Source organism: Hibiscus syriacus, unplaced genomic scaffold (assembly GCF_006381635.1).
Source record: "Hibiscus syriacus cultivar Baekdansim isolate YM2019G1 unplaced genomic scaffold, ASM638163v2 tig00110383_pilon, whole genome shotgun sequence".
Lineage (NCBI taxonomy): Eukaryota > Viridiplantae > Streptophyta > Magnoliopsida > Malvales > Malvaceae > Hibiscus > Hibiscus syriacus.
The window spans coordinates 1,201,279-1,222,300 of record NW_024062714.1 but is presented as its reverse complement, the minus strand read 5'-3'; the positions used below and the strand labels follow the sequence as shown (position 1 = coordinate 1,222,300).

The following is a 21,022-nucleotide window of genomic DNA, read 5'->3' as shown; positions in this document are numbered from 1 at the left end:
GAGTTCTTGGCAAGTAGAACCGATGAGAATTACGAGCCTTTGGACTTTGATTTCCCAAGCGAAGAATTGATGGCTATATCCTTAGAAGAAGCGATTACTTCGATGGACAGTTCCTGGAGAATGCATTTCGATGGTGCATCAAATGCATTAAGACATGGCATCAGGGCAATCATGATCTCTCCAGAAGGGAATCACTACCCATTTACCAGTAGACTGAACTTCGATTGCACCAATAACATGGCATAGTATGAAGCCTATGTATTGGGAATCCGAGCTGCACTGGGGTAAAGCATAAAGACCTTGCGGATATACGGGGATTCAGTGTTAGTAATCTATCAGCTTCGCGGAGAGTGGGAAACCAATGATACAAAGTTGATGGAATATCAGAGGCTAGTACTAGATCTGCTTGAAGAATTCGATGCAGTCACCTTCCACTACGTGCCTAGAGAAGAAAATCAAATGGCTGACGCTTTAGCTACCTTGGCAGCCGTATTCAAGGCTGGAGGGGAGTCTGAAATGATGCCAATCAACATACAGTCGTATGAGTACCCGTCTCATTATTACCAAATTGAAGAAGTGAAAGACACTAAGCCTTGGTACTACGACATTCTGCAGTATATTAAGCATCTGAGTTATCCAAAAGAAGCCACTGAAACCGAAAAGAGAACCCTTAGAAGGATAGCAGCTGGATACCTCCTTGACGGAGAGGTCTTATACAAGAAGAGCCATAATCAAGTCTTGTTAAGGTGCGTCAATGCTGAAGAGGCAAAAATGATAGTGGAAGAAGTACATGATGGAGTTTGTGGAGCACATGCAAATGGACATATGATGTCAAGACAAATAATGAGATGCGAATATTTTTTGTCCACACTGAAAAGCGATTGCATCAACTATGCTAGAAGATGTCATAAATTTCAAATTTACGGAGATAAAATCAATGTTCCACCTCATCCACTTCATGTAATGACGTCACCATGGCCTTTCTCTGTGTGGGGCATGGACGTTATCGGGCAAATTCATCCGAAGGCTTCAAATGGTCACCGTTTCATCCTTGTAGCCATCGATTACTTCACAAAATGGGTAGAAGCTGCATCGTATGCCAGTGTCACTCAGTCCACTATTTGCAAGTTTCTGAAGAAAGATATTATATGTCGGTATGGTCTTCCTGAGAGGATCATCACCGATAACGTTACAAACTTGAAAAACAAAATGATGAATGCTGCTTGTGAGCAGTTCAATATAAAGCATCACAAATCTACTGCTTACAGACCAAAGATATATGGAGCAGTAGAAGCAGCAAAAAAACATTAAGAAGATAGTGGAGAAAATGACTGAAACTTACAAAGACTGGCATGAGAAGTTGCATTTTGCTTTGTTCGCTTATCGAACCTTGGTACGAACCTCAACTGGGGCAACTCCATTTTCACTAGCTTACGGAATGGAAGCAGTGCTACCCATTGAAGTAGAGATTCCATCACTCTAGGTCTTGACAGAGGTCAAACTGGATGATGCATAATGGGTACAATCCAGATATGATCAGCTTAACCTGATAGATGAAAAGAGACTAAAAGTCATTCGTCATGGTCAAATCTATCAGAGACGAATGATCCGAGCACATGACAAAAAGGTACGCCCGAAAATATTCCGCGAAGGAGATCTAGCACTAAAAAGAATTTGGCCAGCCCAGAAATATTTTCGAGGAAAATGGATGCCAAATTGGGAAGGACTTTTACGTCGTGAAAAAGGCCTTCTCTGGAGGAGCCCTTGTCCTGGCTGAAATGGACGGACCTGAACTGCCACATCCCATCAACTCAGATACAGTCAAAAAGTATTTCGCTTAGGATGAAAACCCGAAAGGGCGTCCCAAGTTGGAAAAAAAAAGGAAAAAACAAAAAAGAAAAACGTTTAGGGTGAAAACCCGAAAGGGCGCCCTAAATTGAAAAAAAAGGAAAAAAGAACAAAAAAACAAAAGAAAAAGAAAAAGAAAAGAAAAATAAGGTGGGTTCAAGATGAAAACCCGCAAAGGGCATCTTGCAACCAAGGATGGGTCCAAATTGAAAACCCGAAAGGGCGATTTGGATATCAGTTCAAGAAATCCAGACAGTGGAAACATCTCGGAATCTGAATCTTCTACAAACTCAACAAGTTGGAGAAAGGTTGCACTCTCCATAACGTTGTCGCATTTTCAAAGATCCATTGGCAAAGGCTGTGTTCAAAATCACCTGATGGCTTTTCAGCTCAGAAGTGCCCACATTATCGAGATCTCATACTTCATCATGTATTCATTTTCCAAAATGTTTGTCATGTGTTATTTGTTCTTTTTCTCCCTTATGAATAAAGACAATCTTTTTCTCCAAATCAAATCCTTTCGAGCATCTTGAATTGAACTTAAACTCAATGATTTATCTACTTATGCAAAAGATAATCGTATATTACTGTACAAAGATTCATTGAAAAGTACAGGTACCCGGAAGCTGATCAAGACTCATGCATATATTTGAGATGGTCGAGAAGAATTTCCTGGATCAAGGATAAAAAAACAAAATATGCACATCAAATTTCAACATTTGAAGAAATCAAGACCGGGGATCGGAATTTCAAGATTCCAGACAGGCAACCAGAGATCAAGATTTCTCTCCAGAACCCCAAGATAACATATGTTGCATGTGCATTTTAGGTACACGTAAGAGCATTGCATTCACAACATCACATATATGCATAACTTTTTCAGGTTTTAGCTAGAGTCAATTTCAACTTTGCAGTGGAGGATATTGAACTCGAAGCGACACAATTTGCTCGAGAGTAGATTTCAACTTCATGACGGAGGATATCTAACTCGAAGCCAATCTTCACAATAAAAGGGTCATCCACGGTTTCAACTTCACGGGGAAGGGAATCGTGTCCACCCACAATATACAATACTTGGATTTCAACTTCACGATGAAGGATGTTCAAGTCAAGGCTCAACTTCACGACGAAGGGGCCATCCGCGGTTTCAACTTCACGACGAAGGGAATCGTACCCACACATCCGCGATTTTAACTCCACGATGGAGGATATTGTGCCATTCGGGGCTCAACTTCACGACAAAGGGGTTTCCCAATTTCAGAGCCAATTTCAACTTCACAGCGAATGATATTGGACTCAAGATAGCACAAGCTCAACTTCACAGCGAAGGGGCGGCTGACTGTCGACAAATAATTTCCCAATTTCAGAGCCAATTTCAACTTTACAGCGAAGGATATTGGACTCAAGACAGCACAAGCTCAACTTCACAGCGAAGGGGCGGCTGACTGTCAATACACTTTCCAGTTTCAGAGTCAATTTCAACTTCACGACGAAGGATATTGGCCTAAACAACGCAACTTACATTAGATTTCAACTTCACGATGAAGGATATCCAATTCCCAGGCTCAACTTCACGAAGAAATGACCATACAATTCCAACTTCACAAACAGGATGACCCAACTTCACGACGAATGAGTCATCTGTAACACATCAACACCAAAGTCTTCGGGTCAAGTTTCACCTTCGTAACGAAGTATCTTGAGCCAGAAGATAATTCAGAGGCCACTTACAAAGAATTTGAGTTCGATTTCAACTTCACAACGAAGGATCTCGTGCTCAAGATTTTTCAGTTCCGACTCAACCTCACGACGAGAGGGTCTTTTCGTGATTTAATCCAAATCAACAGATCAGCCATAATGTTGGATTTCAACTCTACAACAGAGGATATTCGATGGGAATTGAACCCTATATAGATGGTGTTAAGTTTGGATACGTGTATGTTAAGTGTGTCTTTTAATCTTTGCCCTATCCCCGTTACATGACTATGGGCAAAGAGGGGCAGCTGTAGACACACTTTTTCTAACATAAATTTATTACATATATTATATATAATACACACATATATTATTATTGTTTTATTAAACTAAATTTACATTTGTTTTGTTTCTGTATCAAGCCCAGAAGCGGACTGCACGAGGCCCAGCTGCTCCAGACCCAACTGCGTGAGCCCAAATGCGTGGGATTTCCAGAAACCCTAGCAAGCCTTCACTCCCCAGCGCCGCAAGTCCTTTGACCGAGGACTCCTCATCTTGCACGCCCCTGTCCTCGTAACAGCCACACACGAAGCTCTTGGTCTGCTCATGCTCCACGTCTCACCAACGTCGGTTTCCTCGACAACAAACCAACAAATCAAGTCAAGAAATGTTCAAGCACCAACAAGAAAAGTAGTTGAGTCCAAATCAGACTCTAAAAATAGCCAAATCTGAGGCTATAAATTACATGTAAACTAGAAAACAAGACAGACAATACACCCAGAGATTACGCACGAAATACAAGCAGAAAATTACTAGCAATTTTGAGCGAAATCGGAGCTTTTCTTTTGCAATTTTTCGAAAGAACAATAGGTAAAGTTCTTACCTTTTGATGGTTATCTTGCATGCTCATCTGGTTGTTTCACTTCCTTTTTTTTTACCCAAAATACGCTAAACACGCCGATGAACAGAGGGTTTCAAAGTTTTGGAACCCAGATTCACACCCCGAGGCTTTGTTTTTGAGGAAACTATTTAGATTTTCAAAACGAGGGCATCGAGAGCTTTAAAAAAATGAAAGCTTTTTTTTTATTTTGACGCCGATCAGCGGCAGTGGCGAGGCGGCATACGGTGGTCGTGTTCTGGGTTCTTGAAGAACCACGGCAGCGTGTTCTTCAGCATGAAGAACACGTGAGAGAGAATGAGGAACATGGGGAGGGCCTCGGCTTAGAGAATGAGAAAATGAAATTTTAAAACCAATTTTTGACTTATATACAACCCGTTAAAATCGACCGACCCGACCCATACAGCCTTAGACCCGTGTGTTTTTGTTTCAAAAGGGGTAAACAGCTCTTTGAGCTCCTCTGGTTTTAAAATCTTCTATTTTAACCCCTACAATCAAATTCAAACCCTGATTTTCTTCTAATTTGTCCCTCTATTTCATATTTTTTAATTTAATCCTTCGTTTGCAATTACTATATTTTATTTATTATTATTTTATATTTTTTCCTTGATATTTAATCAAATATATACGCATATATCTATATTTATTATTATATTATTTTATTGTATATATTATTTACTTTTTTATATATATATATATATATATATATATATATATATATATATATATATATATATACATTCTTTGTGTTTTCTTTAATATCATTACCATTTTTAGTATTCTATTATATATATATATATATATATATATATATATATATATATATATATATATATATATTATTTCCATTTTTCCTTAGGTGTTTTATTTGCATTCTTTATCTAATATATTTCTTGATCTTTCAAGGGTACAATTTAAGCAATATAAGGTAAGTAATTTGGATCGTTATTTTATCTTTTAATTTAATTTACAACTTTCTTAATTTAAGACAACTGGAAATTACACAGTACCGAAAGGGCAGTTCAAGAGTGCTAACCCTTCTTTGACTGTAACCGACTCCCGAATCCGACACATCTTTGGTAAGACGCAGATCAGGTAAGAAATAAGGTATCCGATCAACCCATTTGATTAAAATAAATGATCAGTGGCGACTCCAATTCCATTTTCCTAATCGTTTATTCCAAGTCGAAGCCCAATTCCGGGGTCCAACCGAAAGACGGTTCGCCCTTATTCCCATATGTAATGGGGTAAGGGGAAAGTAAGATAGTAGGCTGCCCCCAACGCAGGTTGAGAGCAACTTCCGTGGGAGACCTCCAAATTATGAAATGCCCTCTGTGGGACTCGATCCCACGACCTCAAGGTTAAAAACCTTGTGCTCTACCAACTGAGCTGGATGGTCATTTCCCTTAAGCAAAAGCTTTGAATCACATATTTCTTCATTTTTCTGGACATGCTCCAGTGATTTGTTTTTTTTATATAAATAATCATTATTTTTTTAATATATGAAAATATAAAATTTTATTATGTGGAAAATCTACGAGGTCATCTCTCAACTAAAGGGAATGTATCTTTTCAAGGATTTTTCACATAAATGGTTGTTTTATATTCGATAATTTTCTGTGTTTCATGTTTATTTATTTATTTTTCATCTTTGTTCATATTCATTTTTTATTTTATTTTCTGTGCAAAATTTGAGAATAATATTTCAATGTGAGGGGAATCTATGAGAAAGTCTCATAACTATAAAGGAAATGTTTTCTCGATTGTTCACACTTATTTAAATAAAAGCGAATGAATAAAAGGATCATATTTTAAATATATTTTTGAGTTTATAATTCCCAATATTGTATAATCGTTTAGGTACCAATTTTGGGCGCTGTGGGGGTGCAAATCATTCCCTACACGTAACCGACTCCCGAACCCATTTTAATCAAACTTTTGGTAAACACATACCAGCTTTTGTCTTAAAAAACGATTTTTCTTAAAATCGTTTTTGAAAGACGTTTTTAGGTGTTCGATCTACCTAACCCAAAGGTTGATGGCGACTTTTTTCAATTTAGTTCAAATTAATCCAAAATCATCAAATTTTCCAAAAATAAAATCGTAATTATTTTTAAAACGATAAAAGAATTGTTTTAAAAAAATGGTTATGACAGTATGCATAAGTTTTGCACATTAGAAGGTACTAACAATTTTTTTAGCGGCTATAGTCTCTTTTTCTGATTGGGGTTCTACTTGTTTATGTACAGTCAACTATTGGCCTCGTTAAATATATATGTGGGATAGGATCTAATTACACAGTGTAAAACTTTTTAGTACACAGATTTAGGACTGTTGGATTAGTGGAAATAGACGACTGAGAGTATGAGATTAATAGTATAAAATGAGAAGATATTTACCGAAAATTTGGGTCAAAAATCATATCCGTTTAGCATTAATTCTCGTTAATCTTATGTAATGAATGATATTTCTTATATTTAAAAAGCAAAGCTAGATTAATTGTCAAAAGTAAAGATTAAGCAGCTCAAAAACATTAGTATGGTGGAATGATACAATATAATATCCTAGTGATTGGCCGGGGTAGAATTACTCTCTCCAGTCTCCACCCCCGAGCCCTTTTTCCAGAAATACTTTACTAAAACTAAATCAACTTCAACTCAACTTGTCTACTTCTGATACACACTTCTTTTACCTAAGGTGTTTCCTGATTCTACTAATCCAGCACTGCAGGACATGAGGCATCAGGAACCAGCAGCATGAAATTTTTGATGAATGGATGTTTACTTTTAGCCACATCAGATGGTTCTACAATTGAAATGATTGAAGAAATAGGTCAGGATAACATGGTAAGTGCTAAACCACCACCGATACAAACATAATCAACAATATTAGTAGGATTATAAATCTGATCAGATTTCTTTCTGTTTCTGTTTGGTTCAACAGTGCATGAAGTTGTTGCATTGCGGGAGAAAGGACCCGCTCTTAAAGTTCCTCTTCAAGTTTTGCGTGTTGTAAGGTATTATATTCAATCATTTCCGTGTAGTTTATGGCTTTATCAATACTTTACATGTTAGTTTATCAGTAAAGGAAAGGAGATACAACCTTGCTTTTCTGGTAGAGTATGATTGAGTGGCATTGTGTTACTATTATGTATGTAGGATGATCCGAGACGGTCATTTTAGGTTAAAAGAGTATTTCAAATCTTTGTGCGACAAAATAGAGGGTGTGAATGACTATTTTCTACTTGGTGCGGATTTTGCAAGCTATCTAGAGGCCCAGGTAAATAGTTGGTTTTGCATGGGGGTGGAAAAGGGTTTTGCATTTTAATTGTGGCGTATGTTGAAATGAACAGGCAGCCGCTGATAAAGCGTTTGTTGATGAAGAGAGATGGACTAGAATGAGTATACTTAGTGCAGCTGGCTCTGGGAGATTTAGCAGTGATAGGACAATCCAAGAGTATGCTGAAAACGCCCTCACATGTGGTGTGGGATTGGTTTTACATATAAATCTACATTCAATAATATCGGTATGCTTTTGCTGTCCTTTTTGATACTCCTAGCTTTATGCTTTCCCTTGTAAAAGCTAATCACATTCATAATTCGTTGTATCGTATTCTTCGTTGATAGAATTGTTGATAGAATTTTACTTGTATCAACAGAACATTATTAAAAAAATGAAATTGTAAATAATGTTAATTTCAGAAACAATATATATTAGTGACTCTATTACTGATTGGCCCATTGCTGACAATTTTGATTGTGGACAATATCTAGTTCCGTAAATAGGGACGTGAATTGATTCGCAATAAGACTATTCCTTCCTTGACTGAGGTGTTTGAGGCCTTGCTAGAAGCCCTTCAAATACGTCACCTTCATTTCCCAAGGGCTAACTAATCAAAAATGGAAGAGTCGACATTGGAGCAAAAGCTCCATGCTTTAACCCACATCCTGACAAGCCCCACAACCTCACCACCTCTCCACTCTCAGCTCTTCATCTCCACACAAATTCCATGCTTCCTCAACTGGGATTTCCCTCCAATTCTCTGCAATAAACCCAACTCCCATGCCTTCCCTTCCCTCCACCTCAAATGGGGATTCTCTCTTTTCCTCAAAAGGATCTCAAGATTGGGTCTTCCCGAAACTTCCTGGAGGTCCAAGTGCCCTTACAGTCAGCCCCCACCGTTGATTCTGGCCAAGGGAGTGGATGAAGCTCAGTGGGAGCATGCGCAGAAGATGGAGTATGTTAGGAAGAGGCTAAAAAGGAAACGCCTTGGAAGCGATATCAATCCTTTGATTCCGATTTTGATTCCTGATGCATTATTGTTCTTTCTCCTCTTGTTCAACCCATTTCCTCTTATAGATGATTGACAAATTTCCTGTAATAATAACCACTAGATTCTTATGTTTTGTCGCTTTTGTTGGATCTCTTTATCTTCAATATGCTTCTCAAGCACACTATTATTTGGCGATTTTTCCGACAACTCACCTTTTAATACTTTATATACTTGACACATACTTTTTTTTATTTTTATTTATCGATCTATCATCCTTTGTATGTGGGGTAAGGGGTTCCCCTTGAAACGCATCTTATGCTAACATGGTTACACACTTGATAAGACGTGTCGCGCGCCTTATACACACTGGATAAGGCGTGCTGCGCGCCTTATGCCACGTAGTATAGTGCGGTGCAACTCCTTCCAATTATCAAATGCATAATGCAAGGCGCAGTGTAGGGGTCGCGCCTTGCATAATTTCATCTGAACTTCTCGACTTTAAAGCATCGTCTCTCCGCTATAAATACTCATTCCCCCTTAAACTCTCTCACAATTCCCTCTTAACCAAGAAACTACTACAATAATCCTTTCAACCAGTAAAAAACATCCGGCAATCCTTTTATATTTTATTCAGAAGTTCATTTGATCTTTCATTATAAGGTAAATTTTTGATAATATTTATTATAATTATATATGATTATTTGAAAAAAATATTGTATTAATTGTTTTCAATTAAGTTTTGTAGTTGTAAAATTGGAAAACGGGAGCATATGTCGAAATATTTTTGCCGATACGGTAATAATATAAAATTATATTATTTAAATTATTTACGTTTATATGTAAAATTATTTACGTTTATGTGTAAAAATTTTATTGTGTTATATTTTCGTTCATATATTATTTATTTAATTAGGTTTGTTTCAGTTTTTTTGCAGATATAATATTGTCGCACTTTCAAACTCTAAGAATGGCGCGAATTTCAGCTATATTTTATTATGATGGAAAAATTCGAGAAGATGAAACCTACGTTGTTTTCGTATCAAATCATTATGTTAAAATATCATTCAAGAGAAACATAACTCTTGAGGAGCTGATAACGAAGATTTCAAGGAATGTTCATGTTGGAAGTATTAGAAGAATGTTGTCGTTGCAATACAGATTTCCAACATCATTGTTGCCATTAACTTATACAGCGTTCGAACTATCGAACAATGATGACGTCGAAATGATGGTTGATTCTCAAAGTAATTATTCAGACGCCAATATTGAGATGTATGCAAAGTTTGTTCAAGTGCGTGCTGTTTGGGGTCTGTCATTAAGCTACCACTATGGGTTGGCTGAACAAGTTGATCAAGTTAACAGCCCGACTACAGTAATGTGTAATGATTTTAATGCCATAATGGGAAATCTGCATCATGTTGTCGTCTCATCAACTTCAATGGGGAGACATTCATCAGCAACTCCTTACGATCTGTACTGAGGTGGGTCCATGAACAATCCGTATAGCAACATCGAGACCAGTTCAAGGGGAAATGCATTCATCTGCAAATTTCTTTAACCTTAATATGGAGATGCCATCGACGCAACAATCTGTGTAGTTTCCATTTGACACGATAGCTTCAAGCTCCAGGGGAGGCATTTGACTGCGAGCTTTTTCGATCTTAATGTCGATATGCCTTCTAGTTCAAGGGGAATGCGTGCAAGTAGTAGGTTCTTCGACCTAAATGTGGAGAGCATGGATGAACCATCATTTCCACTAGAAGAACCGCTTCGTGAGCCAGGTGTGGATGGTGCTGAGACTAGACTATTCATTCACCCAGAATCACTGCAATTCAACTCCGATGATGATGATGATGTAGATGAAGTTCCCTCAAATGTGACACAAACTAACCCTCCAGTACATGTATGAAGCTGATTATGGTGCAATGTACGAGCCAAAATTTGCATATATGCTTAATCTCGGTGACTATGGATTTTACTCATCAATAAACAATGGTGAGTTATCTTTATGCATGGAGTTTTCAAGTAAAGAAGAAGCGATGATGGCTATAAAAAATTACAATATCCGTAATTCTGTTCAATCCAGAGTCGACCGCTCTATGCCAGAAAAGTATGTATGTCACTGTGTCCGACGTGAAAACGGATGCAATTGGATGGTTCGCGTATCGAAGAGGAAGAGGAAAAACAACATATGAGAACTAATAGTATACAACAGTCCTCACACAAGTTGTATTGGAGGGATCAACCAAGATCATCCCAACTTGGACTCTGAAGTGATCTATCAAGCCATCATGCCCATGGTAAAAGCGAGCTCCATATAGCTATTATTGTGTTGATTTCAGCTATACAATCACAGTATAGGTATTCCGTCTCATACAGAAAAGCATGGAAGGCAAAGCAGATGGCCATTAAAAAACTTCACGGCGAATGGGATGCATCTTACAATGAACTTCCAAGTTGGTTTAGGCTGGTGCAGAGGTTGAATCATGGGACAATTGTGGGCTTCGAAACCTCTCATGCATACCATAATGATCAAGTTCTTCACTGCAGACGGTGGCGACATCAGATATGGTTGTGGGGTGTAGGTCGCTGTAGACGGTGGTTGCTGTGAAGGTTCTGGTAGTGCAGCTGACTACGAACTGGAAGCACCTACTTTTCGTCCATGAGTCGGGGAACGATAGGGTTGTGACAATGCACGTCTCTATCGACGTCGCTGAAAACTTCGCCCTTGTGCATCCTCGGAAAGCATAAATGGTTTCCCGTTACTGTTGAACTACTCAAAATAATCATCTGCAACCGTCAAGAGGTCATCATAAATGGGCTCTCTATGAGGAAGACGCCGATGTCGATCCTCTCACATCACAACTCATTCTTGTTGCTTCACCAACCAATCTGTATCCGACTTGCCGCGTCGATCTGTGTTATGCAACTCGTCCATATTGTAAGGTTCTTCCGGAATTGGTTGTACAAAACCAAATTGCCGGAGCAAGCGATCAGTGTAGTGCCACTCGACAATCACATAGCATATCAAAGGGACCAACGCCATCTAAACATTTAATGGCCCCTCAACTCAGGTGGGATGCACATCATCATTAGAATATGGAACTCATTCAAACTAAAACAAATATATATAATTCTTATCAAAATAATAATCTATTTATATAAGTATAATACAAAATCGATTTTTAAACATTAAAATGCATACATCTGTGCCAACATTCTGATCAATTAGCACCCTCATTTTTTCTAAATCATCAGGTAGCTCCCGATGATTTTTCCTGTCAATAGACCACCTATTCAAGGAATTTTTTTTATTATACATTGGATAAAATGATTAATATACGAAACCAGTTTTATTATTTCCTCAATAGTAGTGTAAATACGAACGAGTTCTTCACAACAGGACATAAAAAAGGCAATCGATACTATGCCCAAGACTGCAGCAGAAAGAGACATCCGCCGATAGCATTTTTCCTGTAGTCAGTCGTTCGACACATCTCCCTATACAGGAATGCCAAAATTGTAACACCCCAACCCGTATCCGACCCGGATACGAGTCCGAGATGTCACATTGACATTTCAAAACCTTTATTCTTGCAAAATAACAGAACATTTAGATTTATATTAAGAAAATATGATCATATATGATTAAATTGTGTTTCATTATAAAAATTTAAGTCAAAAACGTTTTTATGAACAGTAATATACGGTATGAACATTACTGTGAATATTAATGAACAATACTGTGAACAGTACCGAATGTTAAAATTTTCCAAAATTGAACCATGGTACCGATACCCTGCTACAGTATATCGATACCCTTGCTACAGTAACTTTCGGCAATACATATAAAACTCACAAAACACTTAAACTTTCATTACTATAAGTTACTGTTTACATATATACGTTTAAAAATTACAAAACTTGTCAGAGCATATACCATTTAAAACATTAATTACATGCCAACTACTTTCACTATCCAAAATACAAATAATTCAAAATTCTTTTCTGATATAATCTTCGGTAAGAAGCAACTGACCTGTCTTGCTCCACGTTGCTCTTTATTCATCTCGAAACCTATGTGTAAAACAATCACACGCTAAGTCTACGACTTAGTGAGGCATATAAACATATAATGGAAATCATAAAACATTTCATATAACAAAATGTATACATGCACATATACCATCATTATCATGATCTCTATCATAATCATTAACTCATTTATCATATGATCTTGTACTTATCATTTCTGTATATCATGTATCCTTTCATATAATCAATTCACACATATACATATATCATTTCACAACAGATCACACATATCATCACATCAATTGATTTATTTACTCTATCAAAATCCCATGTATTAGCTCATGTATACTTTTGAGAACTTAAGGTATGTGAGTACATTGAGGTTGTACACTATTATACTGTCATCACAGCTCGTATAATTGTCCCGAATGACCTATCCAGAGGTCATAAAGAACCTTGGCAACTGTCTATAGGTCCCGAAGAACCTAGATAAACTGTCTAACATGTATATAAAATATTAAAAGGTGATTTTTCGTAAAAAATCTCCCTATTATTTAGCGTGCAAAATCTCAACGTAGAATATGTTAATAACTTAATATATTAATAATATATATATTTGATATACATAGTTATTTGAACTCAATATATTTAGGAATAATAATATTCCTTTCATCAGTGAAATTATATAATGCGTTTATTTTAAAGAAATTCTCTTAATCCATGTAAATATATTGGCGTCAATCAGGTTTGAATTTAAATAGTAACATGTTATTTCTACAGCTTCTACTTCACTACACTAATAATCACTTTACATTCACTTCACCCAGTGGATACCGGCGTTTCTTTTCTTTTTAACTTGTTTGTATTTTTAATGCTTTTGGAGTTTGGAAAACATCTTCTTCTTCTTCTTTTAATTTCAAAATTGGCCGGAGTCTTTGTATGGCTGAAAGCTTCCCCACCGTTAATCAAGCAACTCATCTTCACTTAATCCAAGGAAAACAAAAAGGTAAAAATAAAATGAAGCATAAGTAAGAGCCCAAAAATATATATTAAAATTGACTTTTTAAGAACCAAGTGCCCTAATTCAACCCAAAACTCAATACTTTAAATTGACCTAGTTTAAATTCAATAATAAAAGACATACACAAACTTAAAATTTTATAATAGTCAATGAAATTGTAATGGGATTTTTATAAATAATAGTTGGATTTTCGGGTTTGGACTTCGTAGATTATAAATATAACATGTTTGGGGTTAGAAGATATGAAAAATATATGAAATGAAATAAATTTGTTTGGCTCTCTTTAGCCGTTCTGTTTCTGCTTCTATTTCTGCTTCTATCCTTCTTATTATGTTCTTTCTCTAAATCTCCAATTCTTTATATATTTTTCCTCTTTTCTATTTGGATTGTTACTGAAATTTACTAAAAAAGAATACACGAGTCAAACTAAAAAATAGCTATCAAGTTTCTTTAAACCCACCCCTTCCAAATTTAATTGTTTGCTTAAAAATATTGTTACCACTTACTACCAAAAATTCAACCTTGATATTCTTGTCTTGATTATGTTTACTTTGGTATTGATTTAGGGTTGAGCAGTTGGTGCTTAATTTTCAGGGCACGAGCCACACGATCCCAATCATATTGTTAAAGTTGATTAAAACCATTTGGCGACCAGATAAAGACTATCCATGATGATGTTCCCACTCTAACCCTATTGCCCACTTTTAATTTCATATATTTACGGAAACCAGACAAATATAAAGTTTAATTGAATTGGTTTACTTTTAAAAGATGATGAAGAAACGTATTTGGTTTACACCGTCTCCTTTACTCTTCCATTTCATACTTGGATTGCACAAGCAGCTGGATATTTCTATAATGTCGTCGAAAGGTCTCTCCTTCTAGCGCAATCTGTCGCCGTTTTGGAGGGTTTCTTGCTCCGTCGTTCACCCCGTTTTATATGCTTTCACTTAATTTATTTCCAACTGTATTAACTTTGATTAATTTCGTTTCTCTTTTACTTGATTTGAGGCCGTGAGAGTGGGGGTTTGTTATTTGTTTATGAATAAAATTTAAAAAAATTATTTTAAGTATTACATGTCATAATTAATAAAAAAATTTATATCATCATTATATATTAATAAAATAAATCACACCGTCGTGTTGTTGGTAAGAAAACAAATGAGTGATTAACACGAATAAAGGACTTCGATGATATGATAAATTTATAAATCAAAAGTAAAAATATATATAATAATAAATTGAGAAGTTGGTTCATTTGTTGGTAAACACATGAACTGTTTTTTCTGTTTTTGCTAACACGTTGCATATGAATTGTTTCATTGTTGCTAATTTCGTGCATCTGAATTACCGAATTATTGATTTTCAGGTCCACAATCTAATGTCTAGATTTAATAATATTCAAGTGGATTTACTTGTCAATGTTCATAATGTCTGAAGATCAAATGTTAACAAATTAAAGTAGAGAGATTTATTTGTCAGTTTTTATAAAGTTAAGGAGTTGAATTAATAATTAGACAAATAGTTAATACTATTTTATTCTTTTTATCATCCACTATGTCAAACCTGTTTTATCGGCTACGAGTATACGTCTTATATTATATTCCAAAGAAAGCATAATACCAAAAATAACTCCTAACGTTTATTAAAATAGTTAAAATAATTTTCATTTTTTTGGATTCATTTTAGTCCCAACATTTTACTTTGGGTTAAAAAACTCCCTTTATAGATGAAAACTATTAGTTTATACATCTTTAACCTAAAATGAAATTTTGAGGGTTAAAATGTCTAAAAATAATAATAAGGGGCAAAATGATTAATTTGTCAAATGTTAGAGATCTTTTTTTTTAAAAAAAATGAAACGTTAGAGACTAAAATATTTTAGAAAATAGAATAGAGGACAAAATACCTATTTTAATAAAAATTGGAGACTAATTTTGACGTTACGACGGAAAAAAATCAGCCTAGCTTTGGGTTAAACGATACGAAATACTCGAAGAGTTGCAAATGATTATCAAAATACTTTATTAGTAGCACGAAGCGACATCTTAGTAAAATTTTAGTGAAAATGTGCACACTGGGGAGAGATAGCCAAACCACGTTATATCTGTTTACCACGGTGGAGAAAAAGAAAAAGTTTTTTTTTCAATAACAGAAAAAGAAAAAGTTGTTTGTCGTGCAAAGGGACCACAATCATCACCATTCATCACTCCATCCCCCCCCCCCAATTGCCCTCCCTTCTTTCCTATGCAAACACTTTATATCATCGCAATTTCTCATCACACACACAAGTAAACCGAAAGCAAAAGCAGAGCATTAGCTGCTGCCATGGCTTCCTCACCAAAATTCATCTCGTTACTCTTCCTTTTTGCCCTCTTCTCCATGCAAATCAATGCCGGGGAATTCTTCAGCAAAATCCCAACAGTTAACACCAATATTGAGCAAGAGACAACAACAAGAGATCAAGAGCATGGGACCCAAACCCCAGAAGAGCAACAGCAAAGTTTATCCCCGAAACCCAAAATGGTTATGGCCTTTACGGGCACGGAACAGGCACAGACCAGCCCAGTTTCACCACCAAAGAAACTTATGAACCATATGTCACCCCTGCTAAATACCACCCCGATGAACCCTACAACTGCATTCCCGAATCCAGCTCCAAAAACAAAAACACTAACTACTACAACAAGAACGCCTACGAGTCCACTGAGCAGAAAAACTTGGCAAGGCCAGGTTCACCGAGAAAGGATGGAGCACCAAGGAGAACCAGAACAAATACAACGGCAACAATGGTTACAGCAATGGTGAGAAGGAAGGCATGAGCGACATCAGGTACTTGGAGAATGGAAAGTACTACTACGATGTTAAGAGTGAGAGAAACTATTATCCGAACCAGTTCGAGAACACAAGGAGAGTTGCTTCAAGGAACGAGTTCGATGAGAACCGTTACAACAACATGGGAAGATACAACCAGAACCAAGAGGAGTTCGAGGATACCGAGGAAGAGTTCGAGCCCTGATAGGAAAGTGTCTAGCCAACTAGTCGTTTACCGCTTCCATGTGATGATAACTTGGCCTCCTCCTCCCATCACTATCTTTACAAGTGATAACATTGTGCTTTGAAGGTAAACAGTTGAGTAATTAATCACTATTTCCTCAAATAGGTGAATGTAAATTTACTCAACATAACTCATAAATGCCATGTGCCTTGGTCTGTTCTCTAATAATAAAACATTTAATGATTTTTTAATTAAAATTTGGGTTAATAAGAATCTATTAAATTAATTAATAATTTAATAATTTAACCTTAACTTTTCTTTACTAAATAAAGTAAAAATTGGGAGAAGAAGAGAGCGGAAAACGCATGTATTTTAATTAGATGGTCACTCCATGAATGACGAATAGATTTGTGCTTTTATCTCTTTTGTCCTTACTTTATTTGTCTTATCAGGCTTTAGCCTTTAGGGATCATCTGTCTTTTTTATTTATAATATATGCATATGAACTCGGTGTAATATCCAAATATTTACAACTGCTTTAGTTTAAAAAAAAAAAGTACTGCTACTGTTTCTTAAGTCGGTGTGGAATGTACACAATGGTATAGATAATTGCTAGGGTTGGTTTCAGACCCTTAATGAAGATATTGAAAAGAAGAACTTAAAGTTGAAGGCGAACCTAACTAAAACGGACCGGCAAAATGTGTGGGGTACAATGTCTCTAGACATGGAACCCAGTTCAACAAAGAAGGAATTTATTTACCCATATATAATTGTGGGCGTAATCATGTTGCCGACATTAAAAATAAGTTTAATTTTAATTTTTATAATAACATACTATTATTCCCAAAAATATTGCTTTATGCAAATTGAGAAGCCCACATTTCCCTAAGTTGTACCAGTAATGCTAGAAAGCAAAGTAAATAATTTATCAAACAAATTTTCTTTGATGGGGGATTTTTAATAAAATAAAATTAATTGAAAAAAAATATAAAGAATGGCCCAAATGGCCAGGGATAGACTCGACCCAGTACTCCACCAGGACCAGGAACCATCTTTTATGGGTTTGTAAATAATGTTCACTCTTCTGGCAATTGCAAAGATTGCATTTTATTTATAAAAGCTTTAAATGTATTAATTAGCATTTTATTAAAAAAAACTCTCAATAAATTAATAGTTCCTGTAAATTATCAGTGCATCATCCACCTCTAAACCTCTTAACATTTTTATTTTCAAAATTAACATTCATGAAGTGTGAGGTTGATTTGTAGTCTTAAAACGTATGAAAATTGATTTATTCTTATTATCTTTTATTGGTAGTCACTAAAACGAAAGATATTTGGGAAGATATTAGAGTTCATAGAGACAAGGTTTCTTGGCATAAAGTGATTTGGTTTCCTCTTCACATACCCAAGCTCAACATTATCACTTGGATGGCCATTCTAGATCGCCTTCCTACTTGTGATAGAGTTATTAGAATGGGAATTGCTTCCAATAGTCTTTGTATTTTGTGTAATGAGGATCATGAATCCAGAAATCACTTGTTTGTTGAATGTAATTATGCTACTTATCTCTGGAATTCTATTATGAATCTATCTAGCATGCGAGATACTCACAGGTCTTGGGATTCAAGGATTGAATGGGCTGCTAAAACATGGAAAGGTAGATCTCTCCTTTCCCCTATATTAAGGATCGCCTGGACTGCTTATATATACTTCATTTGGGAAGAAAGAAATAGAAGAATTTTCAACAGAGGATCACGAACAGCAGATCAACTCCTCACGTCTATAAAAGAGCTAGTTCGATTAAAAATCAGAGACAAAGAGTTCAGTAGACTTGATTATATAAACTCCAGACTTTGTAATTATTGAAATATTGACTAATCTTTTTGTTTGTACTTATGTTTTCCTCCCAATTGGGAGGATTGTTGTACATTAAACCTTTTTATTTGGGTAATAAAATCTACTTATCCAAAAAAAAAATGTACAGATAAATGCATTAGTATGTATGTTAATTTAATTTGCTGCTACTTGATATTTTATTAATATATTAAATACTTTGTTTACCAAAAAAAATATTAAATACTATGAGCCGTGTAATTTTTCGAACTTTAATCCATAATTTAGTATAGCAATTTTTTATGTTATTTCCCTTTTAATTTTTTCCATTATTATCCCCCATTAGTTTAATTAGGTTTTTACGCTGAAATTTCAATACATTTGGACAAAAATTACTTCTCACTTCTTCTAAGGAGCACCACGTGTCCTTCTGCCCCTTCTTGTTATAGAAAGCTTCAACAGGGCCGGCGGCGGGGGTTTCGGCTTGCTATATTATTTGTGCTGAAAGGAAGTGTCTGATATATGTATCATGAAAGTTGAGAGTCGGATCGGTGTCGTTTCTAAAGAAATTCATGGTCGCAGCTGCTTAGACTTTAATCCATGTTTTCGACGTTCTTACAACATTAAGCTCCAGACCTTGTGATTACCGGTAACGCAATTAGAAGTTAGAACTGTTAGTTTGATGTAAGAGAAATCTTCATTGAACCTTAACTAGGAAGTTTGTTTGCAAAGGAAAATCCCAGGTCATGTTGATGTCTCTGTTAAATCAGAATGGAACGCGGGTTTTGGCTTGTGTTCGAAGGTGAAACTGACAGTTGTGTGACAAGGAAATTAGACAGACATGTTAAAAAAGTTTGTTTTAAACTTTTAATCTGTGCCACCTGCCAACATTGCCATCCATTCCTCCCATGGCATTTGCCACTATTCCTTTGTTCAATCTCTTTCAAGTTTACGCCCTTTTGCCACAAAAACTAAAATCTTTCCCCTTGATAATCGATTCAAAGTTTTCGCAGAATCACGAGACGTCCAATGGGTGGCCACTTGGGCTACAGATAATGACCATGCGCCTTGGGTTACAAGAAAGATACCAAGTTGCGGCTCCTTCGGTGCAAGCATACTCTTTGCACATTCCCTCAAGCAGTTTCTCCTCATTCTCCTCTTCCAACCTTGACACCGAGGTAATATCAATGAACCAACGTTTTCTTCCTCCAATTACTCGATCGAATTCAACCCTTGCAATGAATATATATAAACATTTACCAATGCATACGATTTCTTGCATGGCCAGTCTTCAGCGTCATTTTCCCAAGATACCAGTGTATCTCTGGGGAAGCTAATCGGGCTGGGAGCAGATGAGAGAAGACCGTTGTATTTACGGAACACAGTCAGTACCCATCAGAGTAATAGGCGGCTACCGGTAAGTGGTGCCTGCAACTGCAAGGATGTATCCAGAAGACACAATGCAGATACGTCTCAGGGAATTTGCATTCCTCTCATACTGGGTGCTCTGCGAAAGATATCCAGAAACAGGATGAAGTCAAAGCGATTGGATTGATTTCAGTGGTCTTCTACCAAATTCCTTTTTCCTTCCTTGGTATTCATAAATTAGACATTACGATTGTTTTTAACCTTCCAAGAACATTGTTTTGAAAAATTGGAAACTGGAATGTTATTTTCATTTTAATATCATTAATTTTGACATTGATTTCAAGCGTATACTTGAAAGACGGGCCAGCTACAGCACACCATGAACCGGGATGGATCCTGAATCTCGGTTCCATATAGGGCTCTGTGGTCAAGGTGGCTATCAATCTTTGCATTGCGAAAAATTAGTGTCACCTGGCTTCATCAAGTCAAAAACTATGTACTTTAGTAACTTTCGCCAAGCGCAGTAGCCTAAACCAAGTAGTCTCAGTGTTTGTGCCTCAACATCTCGCAGACCTTATTAGTCCTGTAGTTTCCTTCCAAGTCGTCTAGTTGTAGGAATAAAAGGCAAAACTCTCGAGATAATGTTCTCGAACTTTTTATTTCACGAGATAATGTACTTTAATAACTTTCGCCAACTCCAACTGCCCACCAATGTCATTGATGTACTTTGATATTCTTATAATTTAAATTTAAATTATTGTAAGATTTTTTTTTATAAATAATTATCAAATTTCCATCAGTAATTAAAAACGTTTTTGAATTAATTAATAATATTGTTTATTTAGATATTCATAACTATTTTTTTGTTATTAAATTCATCATTTATTGGTTAACCATAATCGGTTGCTTCAAGATGAAGTCCAATAATAAGCATTTAGTGGATGCTCCTTTGCCCTAAAAACACTGCATTCATATACATTTCTAAAATTGTCTCCAGGAAAGCGCAGTAAGGTTCGGTTAGAAGAACTAGAAACTTTTTCAACCGTAACTC

At 36.1% G+C, this 21,022-nt stretch overlaps 2 protein-coding genes and 1 pseudogene across 2 annotated transcripts; all 3 read left to right on the top strand.

The window, feature by feature from the left end:
• The first annotated feature begins 7,144 nt into the window (after positions 1-7,144).
• On the top strand, positions 7,145-8,334 carry LOC120121910 (alpha-glucan phosphorylase, H isozyme-like). Its single transcript, XM_039141187.1, has 5 exons — positions 7,145-7,287; positions 7,366-7,457; positions 7,600-7,720; positions 7,794-7,967; positions 8,227-8,334. The coding sequence occupies exons 1-5, from the start codon at positions 7,198-7,200 to the stop codon at positions 8,332-8,334; spliced, it is 585 nt and encodes a 194-aa protein (XP_038997118.1). The 5' UTR covers positions 7,145-7,197.
• LOC120121864 lies at positions 8,314-20,521 on the top strand. Its single transcript, XM_039141156.1, has 2 exons — positions 8,314-8,818; positions 20,510-20,521. Exon 1 carries the CDS (start codon positions 8,341-8,343, stop codon positions 8,806-8,808), a length of 468 nt encoding a protein of 155 aa, XP_038997087.1. The 5' UTR covers positions 8,314-8,340; the 3' UTR covers positions 8,809-8,818; positions 20,510-20,521.
• Positions 16,077-16,789, top strand: LOC120121863 (annotated as a pseudogene).
• Positions 20,522-21,022: the final 501 nt, after the last annotated feature.

What these genes read in the sequence shown, in the direction of transcription:
- LOC120121864 (XM_039141156.1), top strand. Translation starts at nt 8,341, where the DNA reads ATGGAAGAGTCGACATTGGAGCAAAAGCTCCATGCTTTAACCCACATC.
- LOC120121910 (XM_039141187.1), top strand. Translation starts at nt 7,198, where the DNA reads ATGAAATTTTTGATGAATGGATGTTTACTTTTAGCCACATCAGATGGT. An exon ending in AAATAGGTCAGGATAACATG is followed by an intron (nt 7,288 to 7,365) that starts GTAAGTGCTAAA and finishes GATTTCTTTCTG; the next exon opens with TTTCTGTTTGGTTCAACAGT. An exon ending in CAAGTTTTGCGTGTTGTAAG is followed by an intron (nt 7,458 to 7,599) that starts GTATTATATTCA and finishes TTATGTATGTAG; the next exon opens with GATGATCCGAGACGGTCATT.